Source organism: Phaethon lepturus, unplaced genomic scaffold (assembly GCF_000687285.1).
Source record: "Phaethon lepturus isolate BGI_N335 unplaced genomic scaffold, ASM68728v1 scaffold40107, whole genome shotgun sequence".
Classification (NCBI taxonomy): Eukaryota; Metazoa; Chordata; class Aves; order Phaethontiformes; family Phaethontidae; genus Phaethon; species Phaethon lepturus.
Window position 1 is genome coordinate 7,789 of NW_010550491.1, and position 15,786 is coordinate 23,574.

Consider the following 15,786-nt stretch of genomic DNA (forward strand, 5'->3'; position numbering starts at 1 on the left):
CGTTCCTGCACCTGCACAGCACAGGAAGAGAAACACCCAGAGAAAAAAACATGCCAAGAAGGTCAGAGAACAGAGAGGAGGAAATGAAAGGGAAGGCAGGGACATGAGCTGAGCTTCCATTTGCATTGCCCACCTCAGTTTTTCCATAAGAACATTATGCGTAGCAATAAAACGGTGAGGCCAGCTACCCAAACGTGCGTTAAGTCACTGAAGCGCCAGATGGGAAAGCATCGACTCGCTCCTGCTGACAGGAGCGGAACACACACAGGGAGCGGGGCAGAGCTCGCTGCTTACAACCGACCTGCAGGAGGGAAGTCAGCCCCCCCCAGGCTCTCCTGCCGTCCCCTCAACAGCGCAGGGAAAGGCTCGGTACCCTCCCATCCTATTTTACATTTCTGAGAGTTGCCAAAGAGTTTGGAGAAACATTTTACTGAGAAGCTTTTATGTTACAGAAAATTACTGGAATTCCCTAATATCTTATTTTCTACATGAGACGCAGTACAAAACCAGAAAGAACAGACTGCACGGGGTGTCAAAAATCCTCATCTTTTTCTCCAACAGGAGAGAATATCTTGATAATAAAAGAGAAGCAGCATACAAAAGCCTTATCCCCGCCTTGCTTTTCCCGCAAGGTGCTGCAGGCTGCAGCCCTCCGCACACGCTACGGCGGGCTTTGTTTAAGCAAATGGAACAACAGCTGGCCCTTATCTGCCTTGCTCCTCCATCAGCCATGGCCAGATGAGGCAAACACTCAAACCAGGTTTTCCACCCTGCTGAGCTGACAGGCTTTGAGGAAACAAAAAGCCCCAAATTAAACGAAAACACAACCTTCAGTCCTCCTCCTCCCTCCTTGCCAGCCCCCAGCCCCCAAGCAGTGTCGCGTACAAGGTACAAGCGGTGAAACGGCTCCTCTGCGACGAGGCGGTGCTCCCGCGCAGGCCGGGCCCTGGACACGCCGCTCCGCGCAGGTACGCGCTTCCCTCGCGGACTGCAGCCCCCGAGCACAGACGGCCAGGTACGTGCCCTCAGCGCGGCTTTCTCCGCTCCCAGTTACCCCCAGAAGCAACTCGGATGTTCCCGCTCTCGTGTGTAAGGCTGGGTGACTTTGCAGAAGGTGACAACGCAGGTTTTCCACCCTCTCAAGCTTTTGCTGCCGAGGGCAGCCGGCTGCGAGGGAGACCCACCCCCGCCTCTCTGCACCCGCGGCAGAGGAGTTCACATGCCTCAGCCCCGCACTCGGAACACAATCGGTAACCAGACGACAACTGGGTAACAGGCGGGTGTAAACAGCGAGTCTCACTCCCCTTTTTACAGTTCTTTCGCCTTCCCCCCCGCCCTCCCCAGGCAATCGAAGAGGAGCAGCCCGGCTCGGGAGCTGCTATTCCCCAGCGCACAGCACCCCGTCTCTGCGAGAAACAGCTTCCAGTTCTGGGTGCCTTCCCTTTCTCCACATTTTAAGCATTACCTAGAAGAGCTGTTTTCTGCAAGCCAGAGAGTTTTGTTTTTGGGTTTTTTGTTTGGTGGTTTTTTTTTTTTTTTTGGGGGGGGGGGAGTTGTGGAGTGGAACGGGACAGGAAAGAGGGGAATCTAAACACTGAAATGCAGAGACACCCTGGATGAGAAGCAATCTCTCTCTCCCCCACACACACTCTCTCAGAGGAAGCACTGAAATCAAATATCCAGGAAAAAGAATAAAAGCCAACAACAACAAACAGGCCCTCAAAACTGCAAGTAGTTTCTGAGAATAGCGAACCTCCACAGCAAAGGGTGGGGAGTGCATCCAATTGCGGAGTAACCGGACAACCCTAAATTCGACACTTGGCAGGCAAGGGACAGACTCAAAACCAAGCACTGACATGTGAAATCACCATCCGCTTTGAAGCGCCTCCCATCATAGAGCAGAAAAAGGACAAACAAAAATAACCTTTTTTTTTTTTTGAAAAGTCACATTTCTAAAAAACTTTCATTCTCTAAATAATTAACTCGCATCAGTCAACTGAAGGACACCCACAGGAGAAAAGGTTTTCCAAAAGCATCAGCATTTGAGTTCAACCATTCAAATGGCTGCAACAAAATTAATCCCTAAAGTTCAAATGAAAGCTACTGCCAAAGCCGGATGAGAATCACTTTGTAGATGTACTGTAGGGCAACAAAGACTTTTGTCAAGGCTTACGTAATTACAGTACATAATTTCAAGTTTTAATGCAGACCCTGAATAAGCACTTGGAAAAAGAGCATTATGCATCTATCAGATCATTGATAAAACACTGCATTAGTCTAATGCATTAAAAAAAAAATACAACCCTGAATCATGGCTATTTAAAAAGGGGAAGCTATTCTGCCTATGAATGCTTTCCCATTACTGGTGAATGAAACCACAGAAGTGCAATCAGAGGGCAGCAGCAGCACTCAGACGGGAAATGCGTCTCTGTCCCCATAGAAACCGTCAGGGAAACCCATGAAAAACAATACCACTCTGAATTTCTTATCAATATGCCATTCATTACTTGACTGCATTCAGACTTTGCTCTTCAGTAATGTAACAAAACCTAATCAATTAAACGTCTTCCAGAAGATTCTTCAATGCAACCTCCTGAGTTAGCACCCATCTCTGGCAGACGGCTTTGTTGCACATCCTACACTTTTTTCAGAGTGATTCGCATCATTCCTCCCTGCAGAGCTGAGGGGCTTCTGGCAAACTACTATCCTGCCTTTTGACACCGAAGCCAGGGCTGCAAGAACACTTGCTCTCCAAAAGCAAACACAATTTCCATACCAAACTCAGTGGAATTATTCAGAGGCCCGGAGCTCATAAGGCAGGAGAGAAAAAAAAAAAAAAAAAAACCACCCCAAAAAACCTGGAACATTTAAAGCAGAAATACTGACTGAAAGTCTGAGTGTTTCAGAGGAAAATATCTCCATTGCAAGTGAATAAACAGTCAGTAGTAAAGGAGCTCATGCCTGAATCAATGAAAGCAGTTGCTTCTAGTCTGCCCCCGACAGCCATCTGTATGGGAAGTAACACCTGAACCACAGCTGAGCCACTGTTACCATTTTGGGAACACTAACTGCAAACCAGACCCACAATTTGAGTCCAGCATCATCCCCCAAATGACAGCCACATCAGCTGGAGAAGACAGAAGGAGCCATCCTGCTTCAGACACTCCAGATACACCATCTAGTTGCTATTCAGGCTGGGTCAAAATTAGATGATCCAGATTTACAGGTTGTCTATAGCAGCCTCATGCCTCCAGAGATCACAAAACAACCATCACGGCCACCCAAACTGCCATTTCATTAACATGACTGCAGGTACATATCAAATGGCAACTTCTAAAGGGTTCTAAAGGGTGCCTCACAATATTCCCCCCTAAATTAGCCGACACATAAAAAATGAAGGCACCCAAGCAATGCTATCTCATATTTCAACATGATTCTGACTGAGGCCAGGAAAGCCTTTCCCTAGGTAGAGGCACTCAAGCCATCAACTGCCCAGTAGATCAGGGATTGCTCCTATGTGGCCAATAATTTACAGGTCATTTAATCAAGGTCACTTGCTAGCACCCCATTATAAAGACGAGATGAGAATGAATGCAGTCATGCCATTAGAGTCACAAGCAGGGAAGAAAAAAAAAAAAGGAAGCTCAGCAATGGAAACAGTTATCTTTTACTAATTGATTTTTTTAACTAAGGGAATCTCTCCTAAATAATGCAGAAGCCGGCTGCCGTCGCGGAGACAGCGAGATGGGGAAGGCAGCTAACGAGGCCCCGCACAGATGATTTGCAGCTCGGTGCAAAGACTCGTTCTGAACTCAGAACCAGCCCATCTCCTCCGGGGGCGGCGAGGCACGCGGGAGCAGGGGGGCAACGTTACGCCATCAATTTAAATCCTGCTCCTTTCACCGCAAGATCCCTTCGCGTGCGTAACAGCACACAGCCGGGGGGTTCAGCGCACAACATCCTACGCAACTTCAGGGGAAAAAAAAACCAAAACCTGCACAAAGGCTGTCAGACAAACCGTCTCTTGCATAATGAAACGGGCTGAAGGATACGTTTCGAAAGACAACTGGGACTTGCAGGCTGTACAGGTTTACCGGATGAGCCTTGTTCCTAAGGGAAGATTCCCTCGTTGGTACTTCCGCAGAATGCGGAAGCCTCTAAAAATTACATATCCCCCACCCTTCCTCCGAGGGGATGCTACCAGCGCCCTCAGCCTGCCCCGCACCCCTCGCTGACGTGCAGGACCCAGCAGCTTAGGGCTTGTAACTTGTTTGAAGCTGGCTTCAGAGGAAAATAAAACATTAAGCTAAGGGTTACACCCACATCAAAAAAAAAAAAAAAAAAAAAAGCTCTGAGAGCATTCCCTCGCACACCTCCTGGAAGGGCTGGAGCCCCAAAGACCTCAGCTTTACAACACTCAAATAGGATTGCTGGGAACAGCCTGTCCTGTATGCCATATACTTAGTTTCTTCCATGTCCTTATTGTCTCAGGAGAAACGTTCCCCAAAAAGTAGGTCAGTAGGTAGCGATATGTGTGTAGGGTGCAGGCTCTGAAATCCAACGCAGACCCTTCAGCAGAGGGGCTCGGCTGAATACTGAGGGAAGTCCATTATTTGATAAGCATCTGGCTCACAGCAGCTACTTCACCCCACTTTTATCTTTTAGATTTCATTGAAGCTCAGAGTTTTAAAAGGTTGCGCTGTCAACTGTATGCTGTGTTCACCATCTTTTCAAGGTCTTTTCATACAATGCATGGTGAAGCTCCACAGGGAAAGGAGACCAAAATTTTACTTTATTAACATAACTGCATGTTGTGAAAACAACCCTTCACTTTCTGAGCCCTGCAGTGGGTGCTCAGCACCTCTAAGATAAAGCAGGCCCATTATTTCACAACCCCACTGGAAACCTTTTTCTTAGATGTCTGTAAAACCTGTCTCCAAGCAATATACCTCTACCAAAAAAGCAGGTGCTTAAGACTAAATACGCTCCAGGTTGGCTCCCGTTTACAATCCCCGCCTTTCCTCTCCCTCCCAAGCCTGAAGTAATCTCACAGTGTGATAAGAAGGACAAGTAGAAGAAAAGGCAGCAGAAGAATTTCACCATGACAGTCCACCGCAGCTGCCGCTAGCTGGGCTCCCTGCCTCCTCTCCTCACCCCCAGCAGACATCCACAGACATCCTTAGCGTCTGCTCCAATGTCAACATGGAGTATTTTGCACCAAGTCTACGGATGGAGGTTTTCAAGCCTTCAAAATAACCAGCTGTTGTACTCTTACTGCAAGATGCCTCAAGAAACACCTACTTCCAGGGACTGCAAAGCACCTACGATCAAAGAGATCAATCTCATGACGAGCACCCAACCAAGCCAACCACATCTGTCATTACAGCCAACATGTACCAGTGTTCACCCAGAAGCACCTCTCGGAAAGCCACACAGCGTGGCCAGGGCGGCCGGGCAGGACATGGGAACAACCTGCCAGTCCAGCCCAGCCTAAAGGCAGGCCCCCAAGCAGGACTTCCCCCCTGCTCCGGGCATGGTACGGGGCTGCACTTCCGCACCACCCACCACCAGAGCTACTGCACGAGGCTGCAAAAGGTGAAGACTGAAGGAAGAGTGAAGAAGAAAAGATACATGTCCAGCTAGGAGCCAAATACCTGAAGACAGCACAGTCCAAGGGCAAAATCTGCTGCAAACTCCAGAGTTGGGTGCTACAGCAAAGGCTCTCACCATTCATGGTTCTTGCTGAAGGGCCCTGAGCTGACTCAAAGTCCATTGGAGCTCCCATCCTCATCCTGGGGCCAGCCAGCAGCCAACTTTTCTCTGGGTTTTGCTTTCATTTATGACCTTAGTCACAGCACTTAACCCCTATGACTATCTACGCCCGCGGGAGATTTAAGCGCTTCACAGGGCTGGTGTGATGTTCAACATCTGCAGACAGGCTCCCACGCCCTGTGGGGAAGGGTACCGCACACCCAACAAATCCAAAGCGCGTTGCTCCCATGAGCACCTGGAGAAAACAGAGGCTTAGAAACCAAACCACACGAAGGCAAAAGGGAGCATGAACACTGCTGCAGAAAACAATTGTGCAACTGCTTCATCCTCTGTCCGAAATTTGACAGCAGAGATTTGCTGCCTGTGAAGAAATTCACCTTCCTCCCCCATATTCTAGGAAGATGCAAAACAATAATAATTTCTGGGTTGAAATCTGACCTACGATTTTCCACTATTGAAGCAGCTGTGCTCTTTAGTCCTGTGGCCCCATTCAGAGTAATATGAAGTGCTTAAATGACAAAACAGATGAAGACTGGTTTTATTTCTGAATCTCCTGGTGTTTAAAGAGCACTCCTGTTTTGTTTCGTTTTCTTTCACTTTAGGACTCTTTCTAGGACTTTGGGAGAGTGTTAACTTACCTGTTCTCTACTGAATCGTAAGTAAAATAGCAAGTCCTAACATCAAGGGGAAAAAGCATCTGACTGCATTACAATTTGACAAATGCTGGAGAGGAAACTTACTACTAACTGTATGAAAATGAAAGGTCTGTTTAGAAAAAGGTCAGTAAATGCCTTTTTGTGGGATCAGGTTTGTATCACTAGGATTGCAAACAACATAACTAGGTCGCCTATAAGCACCATCTACTCAGAGCTGAGACATTCTAAAGGAAAAAAAATATCTAAGAACACCAAATACATGTTATGCTAACACAGGGTTTCTAAATTAGCGTATTGTACTGGCTGCATTCCCCTAATACAGAGCAAAGTGTCAAATTCTATTTATTCTTATTGAAACCCACCTGCCTACCATTTCTCATATTTAGTCAAAGAACACAGGAAAATTACAATATCTAAATACCAAAATTAATTTAATATTCCCTTCAACAAGTATGATGAATGTACAAGGTCTTTAAGCTTCAAATATTACGACAGCTAGTATTTTAATATAATTAAAAGCTTAAAAACACACTGAAGAAATTAGTAATTCCCTGACAGCAGAAATGTTCTTGTAATAAGAAAACTATTGGAACAACCGACACAGAAATGCTTGATTTAATTCTGAGATCTTTGAGGTTGCTCTTTCTCAAACCATCTGCTATATATCAGACTGATGAACTGCTTTATTTTATATATATATACACACACACAGAGTGTATAGTGCTACTTTTAGCACAACCCAAAAAGCCCTGCTCATTTTGTCACATCGTTATGGGACACCAGCTAGCAGAAGGGCACAGTCGCTCTGCCCAAAGGCCTGCTATGAGGACAGGCTGTACAAGGAAAACCATAAATACCATGACATGAACACAGCAGAAATAATCAAAAGCAAGAGCCCCACAAACATCAACGTTGACCTGGCTTGCTATCCAGGACAAGAAAAAGTGACCAAGATGCACGGAAGCAGAAAACATACAAAACCACATGTGTTACCTTAACTCATCTTTACTGTTTTGGATTCAAGTTTTACTTAGAAGTTTAAGGAGCCAATTTTTAAAGTATTTAAGAATCTTACAGTTACTTTAGAAAGTCCAGTGAGACCCAGCATGGCAAGCCAGTGTTGTTTTCCATATTTTCAGTGCTCTGAAAGTCACTGCCCTTATTTAATGGATGTGCTGCTGCTTGCTAACCCAGTCTTACAAAAAGATTTCCAGCCATGCGGTACTGTCTTAGAAGTTCTGCTTCATCAAGAAGAGTTGCATGTTTAAGGAGCTTAACTCTGAAATTTCAATACTACAAGACTGGCTATTTCACCTGTAGTTTTACACATGGAACCACAGACACACTTACCCCCCAAAAATACAACCCCCCAACTTTCTTTTATACAAAACAAAAAAACACCATAGAAGACCTAAGGTGCTTGGTAGCAGCACACATCATTCTCGTGGAATGCAATTCACTATTCTGCAGTTCAGGATTAGAAGAAGCTATAGATGAAGTACCTTGAAACACAGACAAATTGGTTTTGTTTGTTTCCACACTGTGGTATTCTGGATTTCATTTCTTAAAATGCTGATGTATTTACACACATGCAGTAATAAGGCACAACACGTCATCGCAGTCTACCTTCGGTTTAGCACACCAGGAGAACGTCGCTAGTAAAATTAGGACCCCTAAATAATGCTCATCGCTACCAGCCTCCAACATTACTTTTTTCCACCTTCTTACTTCCCAGTTCACTACAGACATCACAAAGCACTGAGTTTGCAACATCCAGATAACAAGCATTCTTAGCAGTGACATCAGGAGCAAACAGCACTCATGACGCTGCTAGATCAGGAGCCTGAATCATTGCAAATTCCAGCTGTAATTTAGATAATGGCAATGAGGTATGTATTCAATGCTGTATGTACCAGTCTGCAAAACTCCAGGAGCTCCGATTTGATATCGAACTTCCTATCATTAGGATCAATGGAAGGAGTATGTACTAAGAAAGGCTTTAATTGATTTTCTTTTTTTAAAGGAACGGAACTGCTTCCATATACCCTTTGCATTCTCTCTGGCTCCTCCAGTCTGGCTAAGAGCAGGCAAGTATCTTGCTTAAAAAAAAAAAAAAAAAAAGCAGCGAGTTTTCCATTCCTGTGTTGCCTGCATGCTGCATTTCCCGTCTTTTCTTCTACCAAAATAAAAGCTGCAAGAGTCTTCAAGAAGAGAAAGTTTCCAAGAGTAGGTACTAAAGGTGAACTGCAGAAAAACAGACTTGAAGAAACAGTTAGGAAAAGAACTACTGAGAAAGAGCTCCACTGAAGGAGAGGAGACACGCAGCAGCGGAGTTCACGCACATTTCTGAAAACATCTTTTTCACCTCTTTTCTTCCTCCGTGGTCCATTACCGGGACCAAAGAGCAAGAGATGGTGCAGCACCCGTCTCCAGGCACTGAAAGGCGGGCACCCTCACCAGCAGCCTGCGGGGAACGCGAGCTCAGAGGGGTGCAAGCAACACACAAACACCTCCGTGAACCCAGAGGACCAAGAAGATTTTTCAGCCTAAATATAGCAGCAGATTGAACGTGATGACTGATTACAGTCTGATGATCAGAGCATGTGAAAAAAGACAGTCGCTGTTTGGGTCTATTTCTATCTCACACTATTTCATCTCTGTTTGTTTAGCAGAGAAAGGATTACAATACCTCTCTACTTACAAAGCAACATCCCATCCAGAACAAAACTGCATTACGATTATCTTAAAAATAACCAGCAAGTCGTATTTGACCTTTAAAGTGAATTATTGTATAATTAGAAGACGCTGCTCAGAAGTGAGTAACTGTGTGATTCCGCAGACTACAGTTACGTTAAAAACATTCATAAAAGCAAACACTGCTATTATAGTACGCACAACTCTTCTTGGGTGGCTCAAGGCTTTGGCCCCGTGCCTCGCGCTGCGCTCAGTTCCTAGTAAGCGGGAGGGTAGGAGTTCAGAAGAATTCAGCACGGGCCCGCGTCTGCGCCCACGGCGCTGCTCTGCGCTCACGCTGCCGTCGCTCAGAGCGGAAAGCGAGGGTCAGCCCTAGGGCTTCTCCAAGTCCTGTCCTTCATACAAAACCACACAAATCTACATATATCCCCAGGGAAAAAAAAAAATAAAGTTAAAAAAATCCATTTTCACATTAGGATGTTATCAGCTATAACAGAAAACAATCCCTCCCTCAAGTATTTTGTACAAGTTTCCTTCTTATCTGCATCAAAGGTGCTGTAATGGTGTTTAATAATTAAACTCGGAGTAGAAGTTGTGAAAGTGCAGTTTCCGCTCTGCTTTGCATTTCTCTCTGAATGGACATCAAGCTAGTTTCATTGTAGGCTTTCTTCTTTGAAGAGGAGGAAAGGGTAATCATATATATGGGGGCTGTGGTACAAAAATAAAGAATAGCTATTTGCTTTGCAGAGAATTGCCTGAACAGAATTAAGAAGTGAAAAATATGTCTTTTACTTTTCAGTTTGTAAAGAGATTAAAAGAAGTTTATTTTGCAAAAGTCAACTTGTAATAAAATGTAAGTAGAGAATATTTAAACCGGACAGATGGTTGTAATTTTTTATTTTAAGGCTAGGAACTTCTCTTTCTTGACTGAATTGTGTACAAGTTTTTTTTTTTCTAATTCTGAGATCATGGACTTTATGAGCCTGTAGAAAACTTAGTACCTCAGCTGTTGCTTGTAACTTCCCCAAACTGCCTCAAAGGGAATTGATATGCACCGGTTATTTTTAACAAAGCTCTCCAGAACATCCAAGTTTGATCAAGCTTTCAGACAATTTATAGGATTTAACTAAAAGGGAAAAACACCTCCCCATCCTCTACCAAGACATGAAGAAGCACAAAGGCAGGCTCTGCCCCCACTTAGGGGTTTCATTTTTTTCATAATGGTCATTTTCCAATTTAATCCCTCTGTGAAAGCCTGACATCAATCTGACAGTGTACATTCCTCCGGTGCTTTATGTGGAAGTTGCAAGCAAATACATGATGTAACATAATGAAAACTGGTAACCACAAGGAAAGAGATATGAAATTTCCCCAGGTACAACAGTATAGCTCTGGGTCAGCATTAGAAATGCCACTTCAAAAATATTCGCAGAGCATCCAGCATTATTTCTTTCCCTGTCTTCCCATACTCCTTCCCCAAATCATTTACTACCCAATTATTGAGAGAGGAGGGTGCGCAGGGAAGAGATATTAAAAAAAAAAAAAAAAAAAGGTAGTTCCACAACAGCTCTGATACTAAAAACATGCACCCACACAGCAGGCCAGTTTTAGTCTTAGTAAGATTAGTGACTACATAATACTCTCAGAAGCAGCCTCCAGACCCTTCCAGCACAGGAAACAAGAAGCTGTCCTGAAGGCAGCCCTTCAAAGCATTGGTGGCCCTTCCCTCCAACCTGCGTCAGCATTAACCACTGGGCTGTTCTTCCTCTTCATGCCTCCTCACTGGAATGACCCATTTCAGTCCCCAACCCTCTTTAACATACTGGAGCTTTTGCCCCTTTCCTTTTTTTAATACCAGCAGCCTTTATGATAGGGGAGCTCTTACACCAGACATCTATGCAGAACCTTCCTCCAGGAGACGTTCCCTCCTTAGAAATGAGGGTGCTCCTCTGGGATGAGATGCAGAGGCCAAGCACAGCTGCAAACGGCACTCTATACTTACTGTACTCCAAAGCCTAAGCCAGAAGGTAAAACGGCACATCCATCCCACGACCAGGTTGCAGAAAAAAGCAAAGAAAGTCTAACACCTTGTGTACCACAAACGAATGGTACGGTGACACTGGAGGGCACAGCATCCTGTAACTCTGAATATCTGACCTCAGGCACCCCGACCTGTAAAGTAAGGGAGACTCTTACCTTTCCTCATCCTTGAAAATAAACTTTCGCAGCTTGAGATCTCGCAGTACCAGTCCACCGTCATGGCAGTGCGCAACAGCGGAAGCTATTTGATAGAAGAGCTTGGCTGCCTCCTCTTCTTTAAGCTTCTTGCAGGTACGAACAAACGAATGCATGTCCCCATAGCTCCTTTCAAAGAACACATACGCTTTTGTCTCCCCAAGAATTATTTCAGTAATTTGGTTGATATTTTTATGCGCAGGCAGACAAAAACATGGTGCTAATAACTCCTGGTAGCAGCCAATATCAAACACCTGCAGGAACAATGACAGTAAAGCTAGGGTTAGCGACACGAAGGACAGTGGAGTTACGGTACATCTAATTCCGTTAACAGAACCATCTCTAAGTACAATTTATGCTGTTGCTGAAGCTGCGCTGATGTAAACAGGATGTCACAAGCTCACGGCACTGAGGACAAGACAAAACAGACTACACAACCCTGCACAGAAGCTACATGTAACCTTGACAAGCAAGGCCAGTCTTCAAAACTTGTAGCAAGAATAATTTCATTAGCTAATAGCTGATCAAGTTTAGAATGTAATCTGAATTAAGCTGTGAAGACCAGCAATGTATAAGGGCAGTGCTCAGAAGGAAATGTGTTTATCTTGTATTTTCCATCCAAATAAACTCATAGAGAACACAGCCAGTAGCTGTGTATTGAGAGAAGCTGTCACATTAAATCCATCCCAATACACACGCCTCCCTCTCTTGATTTTATTAACCCATTAGAGCTTTAAGGATTTTAAAGTTTAAAATACCATCTATTGCTACTCATATTTACTTCCTGCCTTTCTTTCATCTCTGACAAACAGCAAAGTCACTTTCACTTTCAAAGTCTCGGTTTTACAATGGCTGTTTATAAGATCAGAAGGACAACCAGGGAAATAGCCCTGCCTGTTGGAGTGCAGACAAACATCCTTCAAAAGGCAAAGACAAAACCACCCTGAACTCTCTGCATTTCAATCAAGTGCTCCATTAAAAGCAAAGTGTCCCCTTACTAGTAAGTGTGTTATCACTGATCTTATGAATGAGCTGTAAGAATTAAAAAGGCTGCTGGGAAACCCAAATATAAAAAGTTACTATAATCTAGCGATGACGAATGAATCAGTATTTGAGTCAATTGAGAAATGCCCACATTACAAGAAGAAAGACTTCATTGAGAATAACAGAAGTCAGTACGCTAAAAGAGAATATGAGTAAAGTATTGATAGGAGTGATTTTTAGTTTTAATTATACCTGCTCCAGAGACACTACAAAGCAAAGGATTAGCATTTCCACCAGCATAAAAATTCTATTAATATGTAACTTAACGCTAGGCTGTTTTGTTACTTTGGAAAAAAAGAATTTAAGGTAGTCGTGCGTCATTCTAACTGAACATAAAAATGAAGAACTGGTGTAGGTATCTAACGAACTGGTTTAAACTGCAATTGGTTTTCATCTTTTTGTGTTGTGGTATTTGTATTCCAACAGCAGGTATTTGTATCCTCTCCAAGAAGCAAATCTCCCTGCTTTCTTTGAAGCTTTAAAAAGCTTTCAAAACTGAGCGAGATACGGTTCAATAAAAATTTACCTGAGGGTTCAAATCCTGAGTCATTAAATGCTTCAGAGCGCAATCCTAACAAACTCCTTCCGCAGAAAAGAACCCAAACCCTGAGAAACTGGGACACCCCCTCCTCACAAACCTCTCTCTCCCCACACCATACCTGTGCTGCTGTACTCCAGCACAGGCAAAAACAACCTTAAAGGCAGACTGCCAAACAGATCCAACACGTTTTACGGGGGGTAGATTAGCACCGAGGCATTCGGGTGACATGGTGCGCCAGGGAAGCAGAACCGGGGTGGGGAGGGGGTGTTGCTAAAATCCCTGGTGTGTAACTCATTCTAGAGGAGAATTCATTGACATTTGGATCGCAAAACTCATAACTACTAGGTTGTAAGTGAATAGCTCTTCTACAAAGCGGCTGCTATAAAATAAAATTTAAGCAGGAACATTCGTGTAGCTCAAACTCTCCATGTGAAAAAAGGCCTATCCAGGATTCTCTCCTAACCAGATTATCCTGATATAAATTAGTTACACTTTGTGGTTCTCAGGCTATGTTAAATAAGTAGGTCTGGATGTGTACCAGTACTACATTTGAAAGGAGGAGACGGGAAGCGCTATCATACTGCTATAGTCTAGAATACCTAGACTATAGCAGTATGATATAAAGGGCTTCTTTGTATCCCTGCTTTTAAGATCCCTGGCCTCAATTCAGCCAATGTCCAATAAGCTACAGTTTGATTTAGTTCTTGCTGGGAATTGGAAGTGAGAAGTTACCATTGTTTGGATGCCACAGAGCCTTGAAGCAAATAACGGCATCTGTACAGTCAGTGGGTGCAGCCAAATGAATCTTGAGAATCATCAGTATGTGTCTGTTACCAAACCAGCGTTTCTGCAAGCAATCTCTTAAGAGCATCTTCAATAAGATACCAGATAGCAGGTCTCTTAGCTGGAAGGCTACTTCACAAATAGTAGTCATGATACTGCAGGCATTTTAAAGCACGCATTAATTTAAGATGAGTTCAGGACTGACAACTGCATATTCACAAACTAGCAATTCAGGCTAAGATCATATTTTTGGGGCACAGCTAGAAATAGTGCCTCGCACATATGGAAAAAACTGGTACTATACAAATGTCAGGATCAGCTCAAAAACGTACAGCTTAAAAGGAAGGAAAAAAAAAATGTAAAGTCCACTCTTTGTGAGCTGCTGTTATGCTGCTCATACTGTTATCAAAACAGTGCCTTAATCCTGCAAACCAAACAGGAAACAAAGAAGAGCATAGCCCCCGCTTTACTACTTACTATGCAAGTTCACCTATAATTTCAGGCAGAGCAGCAGCTTTGTGGGATCTCTTTATTTCATGAAAGGATGCCAATGTCCTAGAGTGCAGCGCTGTACTACCGCGCCGAGCAGGGCTTTCATTCTAGAAATTCTCATGTTCTGTTTCAGTTTAGTAACAAAGCATTCAGTTCAGCATGCAGTATTAGTCCTTTGCAAAGTCACGGGCCCTTTTTTCTCCCTACATAATCACACAAAAGTCCCAGGTTGCCTTAACATCAGGTTTTATAACTCAGTCAGTAAGCACATTTAAATTGCCCTCTGAACTCCCACCTTTACAAATAGCAAACAGGAGCAATTCTCTTCTCTTCCCTGCTACAGCCTGGACCATAACTTCTTATGAATCAAGTATGAGAAAGTACGAAACAGTCAGCAATACTGTCATTAAACCCTGGAATACAAATGAGCTGTAATATATATCTACTTTTCCATTTTGCAGTTAGTTCGATACTAGAAATTTGCCCAAGATAGCCAAATGGCACAATTCCGTATTTTGGGAACAATACAAACACTATAGCAGGCGTTTCAAGGGTGCAATTTGCTACATAGTTATAAAAACTACTACTGGGTACTGCCTCAGTTTGCTGGGCGTAAGTCTGGGTCACTACAGACAATGAGAATCGCAATTTAGGAACAAAGGAAAATACCCCCCTCAGCCCGAAAAGAGAAAAACATCCCTCCACAGACGTGCACGCATGTGGGTTTCTTTTTCCCACAGCTCACCTTTGAATAGCAGGAGCAAACTGGGAGGAAGCAGAGAGAAGCAGGCAGGCTACAAAGGAGTGGGATAGCTATTTTGTCTGCTCTTCTAAAACCGTAGGTGTGCAGGTTTTAGTCTTGCTCTGCTGTGCAATGGGGGAGGATGCTGTTTGCAAACAACCTCCACGGTGAGGGAGCTCAGGCTGATTAATTCGATGTGGATTTTTTTTTTTTTTAATCACTTTTAAGACAAAGCTGATGGCAATCTCCCCCCTCTCTCCAGTCTCTGCCATACCCTAACTCACAGAACTAGGGACAGGAAAAACCGAGGAAGCCAGCAAGTCCCAACACCTTAAAATTAGCTGGGGATTCCCTACTCCATTTTGAAAAGTGAGAGTGGGGAAGACGAGGCTTTCTCCTGATCTGAACTCACGTTAAGACCTACTTAAATTAGGACGGCTCTTTCCAGAACAATACCTTCCCCCCACCCCATTCCCCGGATAAGAGGCAGAACTGGCTCCGGGCCACCGCTATAACGTGGCCATTGTCTGGAGAGAGGGAAAAGTTACAGGATGCGCCGTTAATCCCGTCTCCCTGCCTTTTGTTTCTCAACTGTTCGGTAACTGAGCCGCACCGCCGCGCTCGGCCCTCCCGCAAGGCCGGGGAAACCGACGGGCGGCAGCGGGCGCGCCCGGGGGGGAGAGGGAGGAGAGGCATTACCTTGCAAACCAGCTCCTCGCCGCTGTGCAGATGTACGGCTCGGAAAACGTGGTCTCCCTCGAGAGGCTCCAACAATAAGTATTTCCCGATGCAAGAAACGCAATGCGACAAGTTCGGGGTCTCCGGCG

At 44.4% G+C, this 15,786-nt stretch overlaps 1 protein-coding gene across 1 annotated transcript in view; it reads right to left on the reverse strand.

The window, feature by feature from the left end:
* TRIB2 (tribbles pseudokinase 2) overlaps window positions 1–15,781 on the reverse strand; it is a gene marked incomplete at its 5' end in the record, with an annotated part of 20,097 nt that extends 4,316 nt beyond the window's left edge. The window contains 2 exons of the mRNA XM_010290575.1: window positions 11,319–11,611; window positions 15,659–15,781. Of these exons, the coding sequence (XP_010288877.1) occupies window positions 11,319–11,611; window positions 15,659–15,781 (416 nt within the window). The remainder of the gene's footprint in view (window positions 1–11,318; window positions 11,612–15,658) is intronic.
* Window positions 15,782–15,786: the final 5 nt, after the last annotated feature.